At 48.0% G+C, this 24,203-nt stretch overlaps 1 protein-coding gene across 5 annotated transcripts in view; it reads left to right on the top strand.

Annotated features, from left to right (window-relative positions):
* The first annotated feature begins 3,454 nt into the window (after positions 1–3,454).
* Positions 3,455–24,203, top strand: part of satb1a (SATB homeobox 1a) — a 29,862-nt gene continuing 9,113 nt past the window's right edge. The window contains exons 1-7 of one of the 5 annotated variants that reach the window (XM_035429034.1): positions 13,436–13,741; positions 13,949–15,065; positions 16,859–17,124; positions 18,681–18,860; positions 19,278–19,404; positions 21,883–22,006; positions 24,043–24,154. In XM_035429034.1, coding sequence (XP_035284925.1) covers positions 15,043–15,065; positions 16,859–17,124; positions 18,681–18,860; positions 19,278–19,404; positions 21,883–22,006; positions 24,043–24,154 — 832 coding nt within the window. In that variant the 5' untranslated portion in view covers positions 13,436–13,741; positions 13,949–15,042. Of the gene's footprint in view, positions 3,653–13,435; positions 13,742–13,869; positions 15,066–16,858; positions 17,125–18,680; positions 18,861–19,277; positions 19,405–21,882; positions 22,007–24,042; positions 24,155–24,203 lie in introns of those variants that run through there. The other 4 variants (XM_035429037.1, XM_035429035.1, XM_035429038.1 and 1 more) reach the window with 4 other exon arrangements.

Here is a 24,203-nt window from a genome sequence, read left to right as displayed (position 1 = left end):
TCATTTCAATTTTTATCTGGCCGATGCTCTTGTACAGAGTGACTTATAAAGTGCTTTGAATTTCATTATAGCACAAATTTTGCATCCTCATTTTTTAAGCAAAAAAAAAAACTGAAACAAACAGCTAGTGTCTGCACAATTAGTGGAAATGTTGTTTTAAAGTTAATATAAAACGTACGCCAAAATAACTGCATGTACAGCACATTTAATTGCCGTGTTTGAATGTGTAAATGTCAATAAAGACCATACAATAAGTAGTGTTTTTTCTCTCTCACATCTATCTTGTGACCCATATCATTCTCTCCAAAAACCCAGTTTTGGGACCACTCCCTTCATGGGGCAGCTTCTAGTCTGTTTTTGGGCTGTGTGTGGGCTGGATCTCTACATGCACCCACTCAGCATGTCTAATAAATATCTCCTTTCCGTCAGATCTGAAGCAATAATTAAGATTGGTACCAGGTCATGTTATGATAATCAACATTCCCGGTTGGTTATGTCACAGCAATTAAAGCTATTTCATGATCAGGAAGCATGAAAATATGTTATTTTTATTCAACTTCGCCCAACGAAGCCGCTCTCTGTGAAGCAAAGCCGAGAGGATATCCCAATTAATGGCTTATTTTGTAACGCAGTTTTTAAATCACTATTGCGCGCTAATTAAGATGCCTGGTGCCACGAGGATTACGGATTTTAGACGCCTTCTTGAATAAAAACAAAGGCGGATTAATCGCTAATGACTCAGCATCAGATTTTTCATAGTGTCACATAAATGCTCGCATTATTAACATATTTCGGGAGCTTTTGGTTCACCTCGCGGCGCCGTAGGGCTCCCCCGGTGGCCACTGTGGGAATTACAGCAGCATCAGAAGGTCCAGTAGTGGCTTCCCACGATGTCGGTTGGCACTGGTTTTCTGGAGCCAGTTCAAGCCTCAAGAATCCAGCTTGAGCTGTGTGAACTGAGCAAACAGCTGCATTAAATTGATCAATTAAATGCTGACTAACGATGAAATCCGGCAGACCCCAGCCCAAGGGTCAACCTGCCATAACTGCCGGCCTGCAGAGATTCGCCTGTGGGCAAGTCGGTGAATTGGCGTGCAGGCGTTCAGGTAGAAACCCCAGCTACATTTGGATGAAAATGGCAACATCGAAAATAGGAAGTTTTCTAACCAAATAGGATATTGCCAGACTATATTGGTGAAAACCCTGAACTATTAGCCTAGCTAACCCCACACCCCCCCCCCCCCCCCCAACCATAACCTTAACTTAGCCTAGGGGTTATCCTAGACCGTTTATGGCAAAGCATTTCTCAACCGAGATCCAAACAGTGAGCTTGGCACAAAAATAATAATGTACAGTAGGATACAGTACGTTTTTGTTATTGACCACGGATAATATTTGTTTATTACATTCTTGGTGCTTATTATCCTCGCAAACCGCACTGAACCTGTTCAGTTTGAAGAATACTGCTCTAAACAGTTAGAGCTCCCGTGTGTGTAGGGGGGGTTTGTTCTAAATAAGATCCGGTTCCGCTCGCTGTGGGGCAGGAGGGCAATTCCACACTCCGCTGGGAGGACTTCGTACTCCTCTCTCCTTCCCAGCGTGCTTTGCTCCAGAAGTCCCTGCCAGTGAATGCCAGTTCCTCCTGGTCCGACAGGCCGCTATGCGGTTTAAATTCTGGGGATTAATTGTATTTTAAAATGTTGATTTATCACTTCCCTTTGATTTGGATGAAAGAGCACCCAAAGGCTCAGAGGCATTGGAAGGATCAGATCCACGCGTTTTAGCGAACGGCCGCGAGAGTGAGAGAGCGTGGAAAACACTGAGGAGACCGCTGGACCTGGAGACTCAGACGCTCCCTCTGTCGAGCAGCGCGGGAAAACGTGGAATGACGGATAAACCTGGATCCTTGGTGCATTTAGTGGGGTGTTTTATTTTCTTTTAACTACCAGATGTTTTCAATTCCCCGGGTTCTTGTATTATGTGAAAAATTTTAAATTTGGTTTCCGCTGAGAAACAATATAAATATAATGATGATATTTTAATATAACAGATTAAGTCTGATCGTGTGAATCAGCTGCTGCAGAGAAAAGGAAAGGAAACTTTTATTGGGCAGAGAGATTTTGGTCTTATTACCAAAATAGAAATGCAATAATAATAATAATAATAATAATAATAATGTCATAAATATTTCTGCTTTTGGTTCTGATCTTTTTATCTTTGCGCACAACAGCCATTCGTCGGCACAAATTTTATTAAAATTTTCAGCACCCCTAAAAATGTCATGAAAAATGCCCCACATAAATACACGCAGCATGTGTTTGCTCATGTGTTACTGAATTTTTTGAATTATTGAGAACCTGAGCTAGACTGTCGCAGTCTGGCATAAACGGAGGAGGAAATGAAAGCATATCACAGATAAAAACTGTAGAATCAAATTTAAAGCAACATTTCAACGTATTGGCCACTGACTAAGACATGAAAGTGTGTCCCGTCTGAACGGTATAGACGGCAGGCCTACGCCAAGCACAGCGGACAGAGATACATCACAATAAAATAGAACAAATAAACACATTCTAAATACATTCATGTTAAAATAGCGCTGATGCAATCTATTGTTCTACAGTTCAGGTTGGACCACATCGCCCATAAATAGGCCGCGCGCGACCATAAAATAACCGCATAATCAAACATATACAAACAATAAATCCGCCTCCAGCTGCCGCTTTAAATAACAGCTAACATTTCAATATTTATTTCCTTTAATCTTTGCGCCTTGTGGGAAACGGGTGCAAGACATTCATTCCACCCGCGAGACTGAAAACTGGGGGTTTTGCACGCAGCATTCTCGCGCAAGTGCAATAATGGCCATTTAAACTTTTTTTCAAATATAGGCCTACCTCGAAATAACAGCCTATATGAAAGATAATGACTGGACCATTTTAAAGTGATATTTTCTGGATATACGGTAGATCTGTTTGAAGCGTATAATCACTTTATTTATCGCAAAGTGCTTCGTTTAAAATTAAGTGCAATTATAAGCAAGCGTTTGAATTAGCTACTACAGATAATGCAATTATAAGCAATCTAGCGCCGCGCATAGTAGACGCCACATCAACATATTTTAACCCCTTTTCATTCGTCTACTACATGCGGTTGGCATTTAAACATGTGGCGTGTCACTAAGAAAATGGATGAGCATGCAAAGAGAGAGAGGGGGTGGTGCTAGGGGGATTTTTTTTACCGAAAATGTGGACTTCTCTTGGGAAACTGCAGATCCCCCGGCTCCCGGTGGGCGCCTTAAAATCTAAAGTACGGAACTCCAGCCCCGAGCACGCTGCGCTGCCGCTGGCAAATCACCGGCGCGAGCATCAGAGACGGAGGAGGAGCGGCCTCGCTTACCTGACGCCCTGTCGGAACTCTCCGCCCGCACCCCTACCACGCGCTCCCCCGCAGCGCGCCCTCACTCGCGCTCCTGAGTCGTGCAAAGCAGCCGCACAACTGTCGTCCCGGCGCGTGTTCGCCGGATTTTCGCACGAGGACTTTGTCATTCACCCCCCCGTGGATCTCCCCCGGTGTGCTATCCAGTCGGGGCTCAGTCCCGCATTTTTGATCGAAATCCAGAGACGTCTGACGGCTTCTGCTAACTTCTAAGGTACGGTTCACGTCAACAGGCTACTTAATCCTTGTTCTTCTGCATGTTTGGCGTGTGACATTCGCCAAACACCTGCTCCGGCGCTCTCTCACAGTCTTGCGTCCCCCAGTAATCTGTTACTCTCAGCGCTAATCGCATAATACAAATACTTTCCTTTTCGGTGAACTGAAAAGTGTTCTTACTTAATATACACCCAGGGGAGAATAGAGTTATACTTGCAGATAGCCCAAGTGCGAATGACTTTCACACCTCGATACCTCAAGATCGCAGAGCGGTCAGGTTGTTGAATTGTTTACCTCAAAAATGAACCTTTATGAATTAAAGTTCAGAAGAGTATGCGGTCGTACTTATTTTAAGAACTTACATTTTCAGGAGGTGCCTGGGAGAGGAATAACCTGTTCTTTCGTTATCTTGTTTAAGAGAGAAGTTAGCGATTGAAAAAAAAAAGAAATAAAAAAAAACAGGCAGTGCACTTCTACCACTTGCATCGTCATTCTGGATGGCAGTATTTTGATGGCAGACTTTCTGTATAAGACCTACACGATTTGTTACGTGAATATTTTCCTCTTCTTAACTTCAGTTCATTGCTTGATGAATATGCATGACGCTTCTTCACTCAGCCTGTTCCCAAACGCACCTGCACCACCAGATTACCTCAACGAGCACCCCTTGTTCAGCTCAAATTAAAATGTTATTTAATGGCGATTTTTATTTTTTAAAACGGACTGTCCGGGTGTGTTTCACATGGAAAACCTGAACGCTTTTTAAAACTTTTCCAAAAAAACGTTTTGACATTTGATATTTTGCTCACACATTTAGGTAATAGGCAGTATTACTCGGGACATTTATTTATTTATTTATTTGGGGTAGTTAAACTTTTCTTGCTGTGAAACTTAAATGGAAATCAGAAGATTCGGCGAGCAAGCAGAAGATTGATACGAATTGTCTCGTGGTGAAGGCATTTCTTTCGCTGAAGGGGGAGGTCCACGTGGCGGCGCAGATACGATATGATGTTCCCATTTTAATTTATTACACTTTCCTTTCGGTGGCTGCCGTCAGAACCTGTTCTCTTCCGTCTCTCAGAACCGTCTGTCGCGCCTGATGACAGTTTATATGTAAAGTCGGATCCGCAGATAAGCGCTAATTGTAGATCTCCGCCGAGCCGAGGAGCGCGAGGAATGAGGTGACGGCGTTAATAACACACGTCAGTCAGGCGCGGCCGGCTTGTCCCGCGCCGCGACAACCTGCCCCCCGCTTACGCTGTAAGGTTAAAGGTCACGTAATATCTGAACTTAGTGGCACACAAATACATAAAGACGTTGTGGTTGCGTGACAGGGGTCAAAACGTGCGTTATTAGACGGGTGATCCTAAACTCACCAAACGTATATTGACAAAATACTGTACATGTCAGGCAAATAATTTATTGAGCTCTGGATGAGGTCATTAATACTACCACTACTGCTACTAATACTAATAATACATTGACGACAATTATAGTAATGATATTCATGCACCATTTTGCATTTTGATATGAAATATTGCATTATGTGGCCATTATTAATTTGGCGCAGGTTCACCGCGCGTTCTGTCTGGTCCTGCGGTGGCATTAAAAGCCGGGTTTATGCCCCTCAGCTGCAGAACAAAGCGCTCATTGCTTCTGTAAATGATGGTTTTCAGGGCGCTTCTGGGACGCGCACATAATTTCCCCCGTGCTTTATTATATAGCGCTCTCTGCTAAGCTCCTGTTGGCAAAACAAGGATTTTCTTTTTGTTGGGCATGGAAGACGAGCCTTGTTGCATGTAATAAGTTGGTTGGGGTGGGGGTGGGGGTGGAGGGGAAGGGGGTGGGGTAGCGGATGATGAGAACATTTCTGCTTTCTGTCCTTTTCTGTCGCTTGATCACTTAATTTCATAAGTGAGGGCCTTTCTGAGGTGTGTGTGTGTGTGCTTGTTTGTGTGTGTGTGTGTGTGTGTGTGTGTGTGCGCGTGTGTGTGTGCGTGTATGTGTGTGTGTGTGTGTGTATGCGTATGTGTGCGTGTGCATGCGTGTGTGTGCGTGTTTGTGTGTGTGTGTGGTTTTCAGGTGTGTATCTCCACACACAGTCGCTGTGATGGTGTACGGCAGACAGGCAGACGCTCACACCACTTAGAGAGAGAGTATAAAAACAGGAGAAGGTCACACCGCACGCTAGCATTAGCGACCTGCTGCGGGGTCCTCACAGGAGGCGGAAAGAGAGAGAGGCTGGTGGCTGCTCCTCTGATTTTCGCCCGTTTCCATGGAGAAACACGTCTGTTGCCGATGGACGCAAACAGCCCGCCGGGTTGCCAGGTTCAGGAGATCATGCAGGGTTGCCAGGTTCAGGAGATCATGCCGGGTTGCCACGTGTAGCTCCCTGCACCAGCGGCGACAAATTTTGATTAACTTGTCGGTTCAGTGTTTTAATGTGGCTCTGGGTTTTTGGGGACTTTTGTTTAAATAATATACCTTTTTTTGTTTTAGTTTTAGTTGAGCATCACACGCCTGTGTAGAATGTCGCGTTTGGGCTTCCAGGCCTACGGTCGTCACGACGATTAGCTCAAACTGTGTTAATGTGACCGAACGCACGTCAGCCCTGATTGGCCGGCCGTTTGGGTGTTCGCACGCACTTTTTACTGACGCGTTTCCCATGGCGACCACGCGGATGGCGAGAAGTGCAGACCCCGAGATCGGCGGTCCCCTCCGCTGGCGAGCCTGTAATTATTAAAGATACCGCCACCGTGCAGTAGGTGTGGGTGGGCGGAGCCTCTGGGGGGCCCCTGGCGGACGGCAGGTTTCCTGTCCCCCCCGCCGGTGCCTTCTGCGCGCTCTATCTCACCCGGAGCGGACGCACAGCTGCCTGCAGCCTGGCAGGGTAAACACTGCTGCATGGGTAATGCCCCTACTTGGGATTGGAGCCTGCAGCTCCCACTGGAAACGTAGAGGGGGGGGGGGTGTGGGGGTTTATGGAGGCGAGGGTGGAGGTGGGGGTTTATGGAGGCGAGGGTGGAGGTGGGGGTTTATGGAGGCGAGGGTGGAGGTGGGGGTTTATGGAGGCGAGGGTGGAGGTGGTTTTGTTTTCTGCTTGGATGGAGAGCTGAAGAGGGCGAGCTCTCGAGGTTAAAGGTGTTGCTGTTCTGGCTTGTGATATGTTGTGGGAACATTGTGGAGACGTTGTGGGAACGTTGTGAGAGTGTCTCAGCTTTATGGAGCATCTCACCGCAATTCACCCAGCAGCAGCGCTTCTGATTTGCACTCACAGGAGCTCCATCAGCGGTGCATTACATAACCTCATTCCCACAGACACACACACACTATACACACACACACACACACTATACACACTATACACACACACTCATACACACTATACACACACACACTCACAATACACACTCATACACACTCACACACACACACACACTATACACACTATACACACACACACTCACAATACACACTCATACACACTCACACACACACACACACTATACACACTATACACACACTCATACACACACACACACTCATACACACTATACACACACACTATACACACTCATACACACACACACACCATACACACACACTATACACACTCATACACACACACACACTATACACACTCATACACACACACACACTATACACACTATACACACACACACACACACTCATACACACTATACACACTCGTACACACACACACACACACACACACTCACAATACACACTCATACACACACACACACTATACACACTATACACACACACACACATACACACACACTATACGCACACTCACACACACACACACACACACATACACTATACACACACACACACATACACACACACTACACGCACACTCACACACACACACACACATACACTATACACACACACACACACACTCTCACACACATACACAGGCTTACTCTAGTGCCACCACAACAATGTGTCACCAGAGCGCGGAGGCCTAAAGTAGGTCGGCTGCAGCATCTTCAGCAAACACTCCCTGAAGAGACAGCATGTGCTCGGAAATGCACACCCACACACACACCTGCACACACACAGAACTCTATATGCGCATATACACACACACCTGCACCCACACACACACCTGCACACACACAAAACTCTATATGCGCATATACACACACACCTGCACACACACAGAACTCTATATGGGCATATACACACACACCTGCACCCACACACACACCTGCACACACACAGAACTCTATATGCGCATATACACACACACCTGCACCCACACACACACACACCTGCACACACACAAAACTCTGCATGCATGTATACACACACACCTGCACCCAAGCACACACTTGCACACACACACAAAACTCTATATGCGCATATACACACACACCTGCACCCAAACACACACCTGCACACACACACAAAACTCTGCATGCACGTATACATGCACACCCCCACATAAAGCACATGCATGCATACACACACACACTTGCACAAACCAATCTGCATATATACATACGTGCACCCACACACTCACACACAAACACACACACACAAACAGATACACACAGACATACGCACGCGCACACACATGCACACACACACATACACATAAATACACACACACAAGTGCACACACACATAAGCACATGCACACACATACATGCACACACAAGCGCACACGCACACACACAAAAACACTTGCAGACACTTGCACACGCAAGTCACATAAGGGTTTTTAAAGTATACGTCATGTAGGTAGACTATTTTATTATAACAATGGTATAAAAATGAGAATTGTTTTGTAAAAGAAATACAGTTTTCACTTGTGATGGTGCGTGGAGCTCTGAGGCGCCGCGGTTGACCAATGATGAAATAATCTGCAGTTTCGCCGGAGAAAGCAGGTCGTTCGCTCGGGTGACTGGGTGCGGTGTCTCTGACCTTCTTCAGAATGGCGTTGTGATCACAGGAAACCAGACCACAGCTTCTGAGGAACACAGAGTCCTGCTGCGCATTCACATCGTCTGATTGGCTCTCAGTTTCGTCCAATTGCGTGGGTGGGCGGAAGGACGGGCTTCGGCCGAAAATCTGTGAGGCCCGTTCCGCACAGACCTGGGCGCAGGTGCAGCTTCAGGTGAATCTTCAGTCCTGAAAATTCATCAGATGACCGGACAAAGAACAAACCCATGGATAGTGTTAATTTGGCCATCGGCACCGTGATTAACCTGAACTGAGTTTTTACAGTTGCATAATTATGACTGCAGAATGTGGAAAATGCGATCTACGATAAAGGGCCCTGGATTAGGGTCTCTGATGAGTATATAGATTATTTAATGTTAAGTGGTAAAGCAGTGTAACACTATGTAATATTATATATTATTCTGTAGGTGAGGTAATGTAATTAAGTAAGGCAGTGTCACAGGATGTGATGTAATTTAAAGGTGGATTATTCATTCCTGTATGAGGGAAGTCTCAGTCTCTCCACACTCAGAGGTGATGCAGGTCCTTAGAGTGGAGCTTTAATGGCACCCACAGCCCTGTCAGCTCACTTGAGCCATAATGGCGCCCACGGTCCTGTCAGCTCACTTGAGCCATAATGGCGCCCACAGCCCTGTCAGCTCACTTGAGCCATAATGGCGCCCACAGCCTTGTTACCTCACAGCACACAGTGGAGCAGCTACACTTGAGCCGGAATGGCCCCCTGCAGCCCTGTAAGCTCACTGCGCTTATTTGGTACGTGTGGTTGCTTTATGACTTTGCTCTGCCAGGAGAGGCTTTGATTACTGAAAAAGCAATGCGATCTTGATCAGCAGAGCATTGTTGTACATTCAGCAGCCCCTGTGGGTTTCTTCTCCACAGATTTGAGCTGAGCTCAGAATCGGTTCTTTTTTCAGTTCACCTAATTCAAAAAATGAATTCAAATTCAATTCATGAAGTAAAAAAATGATCTGAGAACATTTGGCATCTCATGATCAGTGGTTATTGTATCACAGTAAAAATGTCACAAATAGCGCTTATCCAATTAGAATAGCCTTACTGTGGTTATCCAATTAGAATTTCCTAACAGTGCTTATCCCAACAGAACAGCCTGACAGTGCTTATCCCAGCAGAACAGCCTGACAGTGCTTATCCCAACAGACCAGCCTGACGGTGCTTATCCCAGCAGAACAGCCTGACAGTGCTTATCCCAGCAGAACAGCCTGACAGTGCTTATCCCAACAGAACAGCCTGACGGTGCTTATCCCAGCAGAACAGCCTGACAGTGCTTATCCCAGCAGAACAGCCTGACAGTGCTTATCCCAGCAGAACAGCCTGACGGTGCTTATCCCAGCAGAACAGCCTGACTGTGCTTATCCCAGCAGAACAGCCTGACGGTGCTTACCCCAGCAGAACAGCCTGACGGTGCTTATCCCAGCAGAACAGCCTAACGGTGCTTATCCCAGCAGAACAGCCTAACGGTGCTTATCCCAGCAGAACAGCCTAACGGTGCTTATCCCAGCAGAACAGCCTGACAGTTAGTGATTAACCCATCTGTACAGTCTTTTGTGGCAGGACTGAGGGGAATGTCAGTTTACCTGCAGGAGGCAGAGAGAGCAAATGAGAGAGAGACAGCAAATGAGAGAGAGACGAGGGGGGGTACAGGAAGAGAGAGAGAGAGAGAGACAGAGAAAGAGAGCATGAGAGAGAGACTGAGAGAGAGAGGGAAGGAGAGAGAGACTGAGAGAGAGAGGGAAGGAGAGAGAGAGCGCACAAGCTCTTATTTGCCTGTCTGCTGGTGCCATTTAACGCAGTACTGCAGAGAGACGCCTCGGGGGGGGGGGGGGGGGGGGGGGGGTGGTGGGGGGGGTGTAAGGTATAGCGCCAGTGACTGAACCGCCGTTTATATCGCCCAGCTCCGGAAATGACCAGGAAGCCGGCCGCCCACGGCGTTCCGAATAGTCACATTAATTCCCCCCACCCCCATTATTACCCCCATTATCACCGTCATGCTATTTCTCCTGTTGGCTCATTTATTCATTCGTTTCTGTATTTATTTATATTACCTGCCTGCCTGCCTGCCTGCTGTGAAATCAATTGTAGATGATATCGATGTTTTGTGAAGATAACTTATTTATCATTCATTTTTCTTATATTTTTGATAATTATATTTTTAAGCAATGGCAATAATTCATCAGTTTTATTTTTTATATTGATGGTGTCACACAATACTCAATAACATAACTTTTTATTACATTTTTATCATTTAAAATGGATATGGTTTCCATCTAGATGTTTCCCTGTTTATAATATTTTGTTAAATGTGAGGTCGTCCTTCACCGAGCAATGGCAGCTCTTTCCCATAAACACAGTTATTGTGATGTCACACAGATGGGCATTCTGAATGAGCATTCTGTGACATCACAATTTTTTTGGGGGGGGGGGGGGGGGGGGGGGGATTCCCAGTTCTGAAATTACCAAAAATTAACATACTCTGCTTGTGAATCATGAGGTAGCACTTTTACAGAAGTATTTCTTTCAGAACAAATCTTCACTGGGACTGTCTCCACCATCCTAATTAAGATCCTGGGGCCCTGTTAAATTAATGCTGTGGGCCAGGGCTGTTTCTGTAGACCCTCAGTCCAGTGATTCTCATAATCACCTGATCAAGATCATTAGTCTCCTCGTTCTACCAATTTACCCTCTCTTCCCCTGATTCGGGGAGTGTTAAACGTTTAAAATGAAATTAAAAACATTCAGCACTGCAGCATGACAGGGTAGAGTAACCCTACAGGCACGTCAGCCTTTCTGAGAAGCCCTGCACTGTGGTGTCGAGCAGCTTGCTGTAATCCTCTGATTAAGCAGTCACTCGAGCGGATAATCCCGGCTCCAGGTTCGAGCCTGTAGATCTGCGGGGCTGTGGTCGTGAGTCTGGGGCGCTGGATCCCTTTTCCCTGACTAAGCGTTTTCTCCATGTGACAGAAACGGAAAACATCGCGAGTCATCTGCGCTCTCCACAGGGGGCAATTAGCGGCTGGATAATTACACAGAGCTTAACGCGGGTCTCAGAGTGGGCGGGGAAGCCCAGAGAACCCTGTGGGCGGGGCTAGTGCGTGTGGGCGGGGCTAGCGATTGTGGGCGGGGCTGGCACGTGTCCGTCACCGATGGCGTAATAGACGGTGAGGACACATTCTGCTTATAGTCGCTCACGTCATGCTATTTACAGTAACTCTCTGTGTTTAAAAATGCCCACAGTAAACTGTTCAGTGGTACATCAGCTCTAAGGGAGCACACACTACTCTGGCAGTTCTGAGCATGTTTTATCTCTCTTTCTTCTGTTAACTCTTTTTTGTGAACTCAATTAACAGTGAACATTTCGCTTGTATGTATCGCTTTTCAATGTATTATCCTATTGCTGTATGTATTAGTATTGTTGTGGTAGTAGGTTATAAGTATTAAAATATTACATTGCTTTATTTTTTTATATTCCAGATATATAATAACCAATATGTTTGTCTGTTTCTTTCATTATTGACATAATAAACATCTAAAGGCCAATACGTGTAATTACGGCACTTTTGATGGATAAACTGAAGTGTCACCTGTCCGCTTGTTCAGCTGTGATCACATGACTGCTTTTACCTGACAAAGGCAAATGAGCCGAAGCATGCCACTGCTCACAGATAAAATCTATGAACCTTCCTTTATACAGAGTAGGTCAACTGAGCACACGTTTACAGCAACATATTGCCTCTTCCTGCCATCTCCATTCTGGGGACACAGGGAAAGTGACTGATCTAGGATCAGCTTGGCCTTGGCCTTCAGCTCATATTGGAATAAGTCTAGGAACACTTAATTACGTGTGTGTGTGTGTGTGCATGCATGTGTGTGTGTAGGTGTGTGTGTGCATGCATGTGTGTGTGTGTGTGTGTAGTTGTGTGTGTGCATGCATGTGTGTGTGTGTGAGACACGACGGCATTTATTGATTTCAGAGAGCAGGAATTGTGTATCTTGGACATGGTCCTGTGTTTGTCTGCAGGGACGAGTGTTCTGGGTGAGCGGTCGTGTGTTTGTCTGCAGGAGCGAGTGTTCTGGGAGAGAGCGGTCGTGTGTTTGTCTGCAGGAGGGAGTGTTCTGGGAGAGCGGTCGTGTGTTTGTCTGCAGGAGCGAGTGTTCTGGGAGAGAGCGGTCGTGTGTTTGTCTGCAGGAGGGAGTGTTCTGGGAGAGCAGTCGTGTGTTTGTCTGCAGGAGCGAGTGTTCTGGGAGAGCGGTCGTGTGTTTGTCTGCAGGAGCGAGTGTTCGGAGAGAGCGGTCGTGTGTTTGTTTTTGTTGTTATCCTTCTGGCCCGCGCCGCTGCTTCCTGTTTTCACGGCTCCCCCAGAGCGCTGTTTGCGGGTTTGCTTCGTGTGGCTCAGGTTCCTGGAACCCTCCTCAGCGCAGATCTGTCACAGCCGCGCGCGGCGAGATCTCACACCGCTGTCGCCTGGAGGCCGCCTGGAGGCCACCGCTCGTTTCCCAAAACCACTTCTGTTTGTTTTCGCTGTTGTGGGCGCTTGGTGTTCACGAGCATGTGGTTCATAAACCTGCTATTGGACCGTGTCCTGCTCATCTCCCTTGCGAACAAAAACCATCAGACTTACATATTTCGGAAGGGGCTTATTAAAATATACTGTATTACTGCATAACACTGAAGAGTAGGAACTCCGTCCTGTTAGATTCGGGGGGGGGGGGGGGGGGAATCAGTTCCCTTAATTCGAGTCTTGAAGTGCTTGCAGTGGGATATAATTCATTTATCTCGTCCTCCCATCTTCCTGTACGCTGTGAATACCACCCCACGTAACCTGCCGATGCCCTTCCCCGCCTATACGCGCGTGGACCGTCACTGTCCGCACTCACGCGATCTCCGCGAGGCTAATAACCGGCTCGCTCGCGGCCGCGACCCCGTCTCAGTGCGAGCCATATGGCGCGTGCCTTTGTGCTCGGAAGCATTCCGTCACCGCTAGGACATTTTGGGAGCACGTTGACGCACGAGAACCCTATTTTCTGGATAAAATTAAATCGCAAGGCGCGCGTGATATGTAAAAATGCTGAGGTAAGATGAGGTAATACCCATGGTGCCAGCACTTTAATTTAGCATATAATGGCATATAATACAAAAGAGTAAGCACCAATTATTCAATTTTGTGTGGTTATATTTAAGAAAGATAGTATTATGCCAGTGTTCAGGCATGTTTTTTCATGTTCACGTTCTTGTTTCATACTGTAATATACACCGTAGTTCCTGTGTGTGTGTCTGCAGGTGCATCTGTGTGGTTTATTCCGTAATAAATGCAGAACCGCCTCACGCTAATCAAGCCGATGAAAAATTCCTACGCGCGCCGCCGAAAATCACACACTATTTCTGTGTTCTACTGGAATTAAAAAAAAACTTATTTCTGGGCTTCCGCTTATGCCAGGGCATCGGCCGTCCCTGAAGTCCGCTTCTCCCGCTTCGTTCTCAGCCCTCTCCTTACAGTGCTTTTCGCCCTGGGATGAGGGAGGAGGGGGCAGAGGCGCGCGCCAGCGCGGGGGGTGACGAGTCAATACAACTAATAATTTAATGGGGACACGGGGAGAGCGGAGAGGGACGGAGAGAGAGAGTGCACGAAAGAAAGAGAAAGAGGCTCCGTCCGTCCGGTCACAGATAAAAACCACAGCGAACGTCGCCAAGGGACCTGTCAACCGTCTTCACTGTGGCGAATGCGTCACCCCATGCGTCACCCAGGTCGGAAACCGAGACGCGCTTGTTTTTACCCGTCCGTACACATCGCATTCGCGCGAGAAGACGGGAAATATTCGCCTCTTTTTCTCCCGGAACGATGGACGGGCTAAGCTGACGCACCTCCTGGGGTCCTCACGCGAACAGACGCCGAACGCGCGCAGAAGCAGGCTGGGTGTGTAGGCTGACATTTGTTTACTTCCACGTCCGATGTTTTCGTTACCTATATCTTAGGCTACCGTTTCCACGATGGAGATTGATAACTCCGATGGAGGACTCCCCCACGCTGCATATTTTTAAAAAACTTTTTGAAACGAGCGTGTCTTATTTCTCTGCGGTTCAAAAGCCCGTCTTTGTGGCTCGAAGTGAAATAGCAGCCGACCGCTGTAGTCAATTAGCGGGCTTCAGAATAGAGCCTGCCGCATCAGACGACCCCATGTTATCGCTCTTCTGTCCAGCTGAAATTAATTGGAAAATCGCCTTTTCCGCCTCTCTCGGGGAGAGAGAATACCCGTCAGAAGACCGATGTCCATTGCCATGTCTGCAAAGCGTTAGAACTTTGGCTCGGTTCCGTTGCGTCCTTGTTTATCACTGACTGGTTTACCGGAGGAGACACACGGGACCCACGCGGCTTGATGCGCTCGCCTGTTTTGGAGCGGTGAGTGTCGGGCGGGTTCCCTAATTTGTCTGTGGTCTGCGGCACGCATTGTTCCTCTCCCCGGGCAGCCCGAGGATTGCGCCTCCTTTGTCTGCTTCGGAGGTCATCGCTAAATCCTGACCTGGACTCACGCCGGAACAGCCGGCCAATTTCAGACACCAGTCTTGTAATAATAATTAAAAAAAAAACATTTAAAGCAGGAAAATATATTTCTATTTGGGGACAGCCTTGGAAGGCTTTTTGGACAAAATCATTTAGGTGTTCTAAATGTTAATACAAGTGTTTCAGCTCTGAACAGGAGAATATGACTTAAAGTGTTTGTTTAAAAATACACTATTTAAATTAAAATTCTGAATGTGAGCATATGGAGTATGCTCACATTTAGAGAACATCGTTTGTTGTATATAGGACATTCCTGCTATAAGTCTGTGGTTTCAATACTTACTTGCTGTCTTATTTATTCTTATATTACCTTAATTTAACCAGGTAGGCCACCTGAGAACCAATCCCAGCCCTACTTAGCTTCAGTAGTAACCAAACACAGCCCTGCTTAGCTTCAGTACTAACAAAGCCCAGCCCAGACCTGCTTAGCTTCAGTGCTAACCAAGCCCAGCCCTGCTTAGCTTCAGTACTAACCAATCCCAACCCTGCTTAGCTTCAGTACTAACCAATCCCAACCCTGCTCAGCTTCAGTACTAACCAAGCCCAGCCCTGCTTAGCTTCAGTACTAACCAAACCCAGCCCTGCTTAGCTTCAGTACTAACCAAGCCCAGCCCTGCTTAGCTTCAGTACTAACCAAACCCAGCCCTGCTTAGCTTCAGTACTAACCAAACCCAGCCCTGCTTAGCTTCAGTACTAACCAATCCCAACCCTGCTCAGCTTCAGTACTAACCAAGCCCAGCCCTGCTTAGCTTCAGTACTAACCAAACCCAGCCCTGCTTAGCTTCAGTACTAACCAATCCCAACCCTGCTCAGCTTCAGTACTAACCAAGCCCAGCCCTGCTTAGCTTCAGTACTAACCAAACCCAGCCCTGCTTAGCTTCAGTACTAACCAATCCCAACCCTGCTTAGCTTCAGTACTAACCAAGCCCAGCCCTACTTAGCTTCAGTACTAACCAAGCCCAGTCCTGCTTAGCTTCAGTACTAACCAAGCCCAGCCCTGCTCAGCTTCAGTACTAACCAAGCCCAGCCCTGCTTAGCTTCAGTACTAACCAAGCTCAGCCCTGCTTAGCTTCAGTACTAACCAAACCCAGCCATGCTTAGCTTCAGTACCAGCCAAGCCCAGCCCATCTTAGCTTAGAGAGGGAAATAAAAAACAGCAGCCACACATATGCCCAACTCATACAGCTCTTTTTAAACATAACCACACCAGTTCATAGTATCCTCTTAAAGGTGTTATCCAAACTAAATAAAAAAAAAACTAAAGGAAAGTAACAAATAAAGTAAAATTGAGAGGGAATTGAAGTCCATCTTTCTCTGTCCAGTTCCCAAGCTGCCAGGCGACTACAGAGCAAGTTCTGTGTAATGTTCTGTACTCACCTGCCTGGCTGTGGAGCTCTGTGTGCAAAGGCACTGTGCTGAAAGGGATTGGTTGAGCTGGTTTAGGGTGTGATCTGATTGGTTGACTGAATAGGGGGTGTGGTCTGGTTAGATGAATAAGGGGTGTCGTCAGATTTATTAATTGAACAGCGGGTGTTGCCAGACTGATGAATGGAATAAGGGATATGGATTGATTGATTGATTGATTGATGGAATAAGTGGTGTGACCTCCTGCCTCTCTCTCTCCTCCGCAGGTCACCGCGTGCGTGTGGGGGGGGGCGGGGGGCGGGGCCGAGGATGATGTCACACCTCAGCGAGACATACCTGGGGAAGGAGAACCGCGAGCTGCCCAACTGTGCCGGGGAACCCAAGGGCCCCCCGGTGAAGGTGGCTCGGCTGGAGCAGAACAGGAGTCCCCTCGCCGGCCAGGCCCGACTGGGCAGCATGGGCGGGGCCAAAGCCCCTGGGGGGCCCCTCAAACCGCTGGGGCCCCTCCCCCTCCGGCTCGGCCACAGGAGAGGTAAGGCTCAACTGTTATTTTTAACTGTTACATCACAGTGCATGCGCTGCGTTACATTGTTATGGTAAATTCCATCACGTTACTTTGTTACACTGTTATATGTTGCTACACTGTATCACACTGGGTTACATTGCATTGCAATATGTTACAATTCTGTTATACTTGTGTTGCGCTACACTGTATTATATTGCATAGTTAAATACTTTGCTGTCAACTGGATTCCTGGTTCAGCTCTACAGTGGGAAAGGGCTATAATGAGCCAGCCTGGTTCAGCTGTACAGTGGCAAAGGGCTGTAATTAGCCAGCCTGGTTCAGCTCTACAGTGGGAAAGGACTATAATGAGCCAGCCTGGTTCAGCTCTACAGTGGGAAAGGGCTATACTGAGCCAGCCTGGTCCAGCTCTACAGTGGGAAAGGGCTATAATGAGCCAGCCTGGTTCAGCTCTACAGTGGGAAAGGGCTATAATGAGCCAGCCTGGTTCAGCTGTACGGTGGCAAAGGGCTATAATGAGCCAGCCTGGTTCAGCTCTACAGTGGGAAAGGTCTATAATGAGCCAGCCTGGTTCTAGCTCTACAGTGGGAAAGGGCTATAATGAGCCAGCCTGGTTCAGCTCTACAGTGGGAAAGGGCTATAATGAGCCAGCCTGGTTCAGCTATACAGTGGGAAAGGGCTATAATGAGCCAGCCTGGTTCAGCTCTACAGTGGGAAAGGGCTATAATGAGCCAGCCTGGTTCAGCTCTACAGTGGGAAAGGGCTATAATGAGCCAGCCTGGTTCAGCTCTACAGTGGGAAAGGGCTATAATGAGCCAGCCTGGTTCAGCTCTACAGTGGGAAAGGGCTATAATGAGCCAGCCTGGTTCAGCTATACAGTGGGAAAGGGCTATAATGAGCCAGCCTGGTTCAGCTCTACAGTGGGAAAGGGCTATAATGAGCCAGCCTGGTTCCAGCTCTACAGTGGGAAAGGGCTATAATGAGCCAGCCTGGTTCAGCTGTAAAGGGGTTCCAGGATGACTGTGCAGTTTTAAAGTAATCTCGGCTTCTCTATGACAGCTGTTCACACAGTAGGTGCTGACACTCGTCTGCTGAGTGAGTGTGTGTGTGTGTGTGTGTTTACGTGTGTGTGTGTGTGTGTGTCTGCTGAGAGCGATCTCCTCTGTGCTTTTCCTGTCCTCCTGTTCCTCCCGGCCGGTGTCCTGCGGTGGGAGTGTTCTGGAACCCTCCGGCAGCTTCCCTTTGTGACGCAGCGGAGTGTTGTGGGCAGCGTTCCCTGACGCCTCCTGCTGTCCAAAAAACGGCACTTAGGGCGATGTATTGCGGTGCAGAATGTGTATTTCTGCAGAATTATTTCTGTTTATGGAGTTTACCTAGAACAGAAAGAGAGAGATGGAGTGCAAAGCATGCTGGGATGTGTCGGGTATTGAAAGACACCCATTTGCGGACCTGATCCTCCCGTGTGTGCAGGTATGATACTCTGCTTTATTAGTTTGTGACAGGCTTGTGTCGGGTTGGCGGTGTTAATGGTGTGCTGCCGTGCTCCTGTCCTGCACGTTCCCTAGGCAACATGCTGCCAGTCTTCTGTGTGGTGGAGCACCAGGAGGGGGCGCTGGAGAGCCGGGAGGGGACGGAGGAGCACGCGGAGTTTGTGCTGGTCAGGAAGGACCTGCTGTTCAACCAGCTGATCGAGATGGCGCTGCTCTCCCTGGGGTACTCACACAGCTCCGCGGCACAAGCCAAAGGTACCGCCATCAGGCTACCGGAGCCCCTCTACTGCCCCGCAATGCCCCTCTACTGCCCAACCCTGCCCCTCTACTGCCCTGACCTGCCCCTCTACTGCCCCTTTACTGCCCCGCAACGCCCCTCTACTGCCCCTCTACTGCCCAACCCTGCCCCTCTACTGCCCCTCTATGGCCCCTCATCGCCCCTCTACTGCCCCTCTACTGCCCTAACCTGCCCCTCTACTGCCCCTCTACTGCCCCGCAACGCCCCTCTACTGCCCCACATCACCCCTCTACTGCCCCTCTACGGCCCCACACTGCCCCCTACCACCCTACCCTGCACTTCTACCACCCCGCCCTGCCCTTCTACAACCACAACCTGTCCCTCTACCTCCACAACATGTCCCTGTACCACCCCTGTGTGTGTGTGCGGTGCAGGTCTGATCCAGGTGGGGAAGTGGAACCCTGTTCCTCTCTCCTGTGTGACGGACGCTCCTGATGCCACAGTGGCGGACATGCTGCAGGATGTTTACCAAGTCATCACTCTGAAAATCCAGCTGCTCAGGTCAGTCCCCACTGCGCACACTATAAACACATCGCACACTTTACACAAGGTCCCCACAATACACACTGCACACACTATAAACACATCGCACACTTTACACAAGGTCCCCACAATACACACTGCACACACAGTCCCCACAATGCACAGTCCCCACTATACACACTGCACACACTATAAACATATCGCACACTTTACACAAGGTCCCCACAATACACACTGCACACACAGTCCCCACTATCCCCACTGCACACACTATAAACACATCGCACACTTTACACAAGGTCCCCACAATACACATTTCACACACAGTCCCCACAATGCACAGTCCCCACTATACACACTGCACACACTATAAACACATCGCACACTTTACACAAGGTCCCCACAATACACATTTCACACATAGTCCCCACAATGCACAGTCCCCACTATACACACTGCACACACTATAAACACATCGCACACTTTACACAAGGTCCCCACAATACACATTTCACACATAGTCCCCACAATGCACAGTCCCCACTATACACACTGCACACACTATAAACACATCGCACACTTTACACAAGGTCCCCACAAGACACATTTCACACACTGTCCCCACAATGCACAGTCCCTACTATACACACTGCACACACTATAAACACATCGCACACTTTACACAAGGTCCCCACAATACACATTTCACACACAGTCCCCACTATCCACACTGCACACACTATAAACACATCGCACACTTTACACAAGGTCCCCACAATACACATTTCACACATAGTCCCCACAATGCACAGTCCCCACTATACACACTGCACACACTATAAACACATCGCACACTTTACACAAGGTCCCCACAATACACATTTCACACATAGTCCCCACAATGCACAGTCCCCACTATACACACTGCACACACTATAAACACATCGCACACTTTACACAAGGTCCCCACAATACACATTTCACACACTGTCCCCACAATGCACAGTCCCTACTATACACTCTGCACACACTATAAACACATCGCACACTTTACACAAGGTCCCCACAATACACATTTCACACACAGTCCCCACTATCCACACTGCACACACTATAAACACATCGCACACTTTACACAAGGTCCCCACAATACACATTTCACACATAGTCCCCACAATGCACAGTCCCCACTATACACACTGCACACACTATAAACACATCGCACACTTTACACAAGGTCCCCACAATACACATTTCACACATAGTCCCCACAATGCACAGTCCCCACTATACACACTGCACACACAGACCCCACAATGCACGGTCCCCACTATAGACACTGCACACACTATAAACACATCGCACACTTTACACAAGGACCCCACTATACACACTCAAACACAGTCCCTACTATACACACTCAAACACAGTCCCTACTATATGCACTTTTCTGTGCAAATCCAGGTCCACAACTCTAGATTTCTCCCTCTCTCCTTTCTGTGCAATCACACACGTGTTTGAATGTTTCTGATTCAAATCAGAATGTGTGGATATCTTTAAAAGAAAACTTAAAACACACCTTTTTAGCCTGGCTTCTATCTAGTGTGTGTTGATTTCGACTTGCACTTTTACTGTTATTTATTATTTTATTATTAGTTTTATTATACTATATTTTATTTATTAATTTTCTTGTTTTTTATTTATACTCATGTCCTTTTTAACCTGCAGTTTTTTATGTTCAGCATTTGGAGTTTCATTTGATGTATGACTTGTGCTGTATAAATAAAGTTTGATTGATGTGGGGGGAATTAATTGAGTGATGTGGCAAACCCGACTCTGGGCACACGCGGGGCTGGGCTTGAGGGAGCGCCTGGTCGTAACGCTCAGAGAGCATTCAGTCACCAGCGCTCAGGAGAGAGGGAGGGAGAGGTGAGCAGATGAGAGAAGGATGGAGAGACTGGGTAAAGAAGCTGGAGATATATATATATAGGGAGAGAGAGAGACAGAGGAAGAAAAGGAGAGAGGAAAGAAGAAAAGGGTGAGGGGGGAGGCAGGGAGGGAGGGAGGGAGGGAGGGGGAACTCTCCAGATGCATGTGCATCGTACGTCAGATTATATCATGCTCTTGTAGCACAAAGGCAAAGCTGGTTCATCTCTCTCTCTCTCTTTCTCTCTATCTCTCTCCTCCCTCTCTTTCTCTCCCTCTCTCTTCCCCCTCCCCTTCTGTCTCCCCTCACTCACTCTCTCTCCTCTCTCTCTCCCCCTCTCTCTCCCTCTCTCTCTCTCTTTCGCTCTCTCTCTCTCCCCCCCCCTCTCCCCCCCCCCCCTCTCTCTCTCTCTCTCTCTCTCTCTCTCAGTGCAGTGTTAATGTCTCTCTCCCTCTCTCTCTCTCTTTCGCTCTCTCTCTCTCCCCCCCCTCTCCCCCCCCCCTCTCTCTCCCCCCCTCTCTCTCTCTCTCAGTGCAGTGTTAATGTCTCTCTCTCTCTCTCTCTCCCAGTTGTCCTAAGCTGGAAGATCTCCCCCCAGAGCAGTGGACTCACTCCACGGTGAGGAACGCCTTGAAGGAGCTGCTCAGAGACACGAACCAGAGTTCTCTGGCCAAAGAGTGCCCCCTGTCCCAGGTACCCCCCCCACTCCACTGTACCCCCCCCCCTCGCCGTACCCCCCCCCACTCCACTGTACCCCCCCCACTCCACTGTACCCCCCCCCCCCCTCACCGTGCCCCCTGTCATGAGACCCACCTCAAGGAAACCATAGAAATATGGGAGATGAGCTATTTTTGTGGCAACGGCATGGGATGTTTTTTTTTGTAATCAGTAATAGTCTTGTCTTTGGTAGAAACTGAGGGACTGATGACAGAGATACTGCAGAGTATTTAAGTGATAAAAGCTGTGTGACTGGGTGTGTGTAGTGACCTCTCATCCGTCTGCTTCTGTCTGCGTTTGTGCCGTTAACGGTAAACGTGCTGAGGAATCCATTTCAGCATCAGAAACAAAAGAGAAAACAAGCTGAGACTGAACTGCAGTAAACAGGAAGTGCTCGCAGCTTCTGCCGTCACCGTGCAGGAGGAGAGCGCGCGCGACTCAGGCCGCGCGGTTATTCTGGGGCGCACAGCTGTCGCAGTCCCCGTTAAAAACCTGCCGTGGCGTGTGGGGAACTGCCTTCTGGGAAAGAGGTGGGAGGGGTCGGGAGCCGGACAGAAAGAAAGAGAGGGGGGGGGGGGGTTTGTCAGAGTGTGTGAAAAGAGAGAGAGAGAGAGGACCCCCCCCCCCCCCCAGACCAGCTGTGTGTTTCCGCCCCAGGCTGTTATCGCAGAGGGGCTCTGTAATCAGCAGTAAATCTGTGCTTTTACCTTCTACCTCACACTCCCAGTGTGTGGCTGCGTGAGGTATTCCACTGAACCCCTGTCGGATTGTGGGGTTAGTTAGTGTGTTTTCACAGTGTTGGGTTACAGGACTAATTACTGTGTTTTACAGTGTTGAGTTGCTGGGTTAATTTGTGTTTTGCAGTGTTGGGTTGCAGGATTAATCAGTGTGTTAATGAAGTGCAGAGTTTTTTCTGTCCTGTTATTGGTCCAGGGAGCTGCAGGAAGATTGTGGGATGAATATATCGGTTTCTGTGTGAGCTTGTAGATCACAGAACCTGTAATTAGGAGCGTATTTGTGTGCAGAAGCAACTGTCATAACCTGTCATAACCAGTCATCAACTGTCATCACCGTGGCAACTGCGTCTCCAGCCAGAGGGCTCCTGGCGGCCCTGATACTGTTAGCGACAGCAGCTAGCGCCTACCTGCTACCTCGAAAAAACAGATGGGGCGATTTTTTTTTCATCTTCTCTCTTTCTCTCTCCATCTTCTGAATATTTATAACCATCAAAACAACCCCTGCAATCCACCCTGCGGGCAGCGGGTTAATAAAAGGAAGTCGCTCTCCGCGGTGTTTGTGAAGAGTGTGGATTAATAGTGTGATGAAATGTAGAGATGGTGTGGGGGTGTGAGTGGGTGTAGGGGGTGGAGTCTGCATTTATGGATTCTTTGGATGAAAGAGGGAGGCCCGGTTCTCCTGGAGTCACGTTAGCTTTGGATGTTTTTTTTTTACGGTCCTCGTGTTCCACAGTCTGTGTTTAAATAACTCTGACAGTGTGAAAGATCGGTGTTAGCTATCAGTGTTAATTTGTGTTTAAAAACAGAGGCTGTTATTTTCGGTGTAACCCTGACGGTCACAGTGTGCTTGTCAAGCTCACTCACAGAATGCTTCCTCTGTTTTATATTTTTGGAGTTTTGCGAGTGTTTGTATTTTGTGTGTGCATTTATACTTTTGGTTGTGTGTGCGTGTGTGCATAATGTATGTGTATGTGTGTGTGTGTTAGCGTGTGGGTGTGTGAATATGTCTGCTGTGTAATCAGTGTGTTTTTGTGCTTTTACGTGTTTGTCAGTATGTGGAGGAGCATGGAGGTGTGTGTCATTCAGGATTAGTTAATGTAATTTAATAATGCAGTGGGCTTTCCTTCAAACACCATCTCTCTCCCTCTCCCTCCCTCTCTCCGTCCCTCTCTCCCCCTCTCTCCCTCCCTCTCTCTCCCTATCTCTCCCTCCCTCTCTCCCCCTCTCTCCCTCCCTCTCTCCTTCTCTCTCCCTCCCCCTCTCCCTCTCTTTCAGAGCATGATTTCCTCCATAGTCAACAGCACTTACTACACAAATGTTTCTGCCACCAAGTGCCAGGAGTTTGGCCGCTGGTACAAACATTACAAGAAGAATAAAGACATGATGGGTAAGAGAAACATGTGCACCATCTCTCTCTCTCTCTCTCTCTCTCTCCC

Source organism: Anguilla anguilla, chromosome 8, assembly GCF_013347855.1.
Source record: "Anguilla anguilla isolate fAngAng1 chromosome 8, fAngAng1.pri, whole genome shotgun sequence".
Lineage (NCBI taxonomy): Eukaryota > Metazoa > Chordata > Actinopteri > Anguilliformes > Anguillidae > Anguilla > Anguilla anguilla.
The sequence above is the reverse complement of the archived record's forward strand: the minus strand, read 5'-3'. Positions and strand labels throughout refer to the sequence as shown.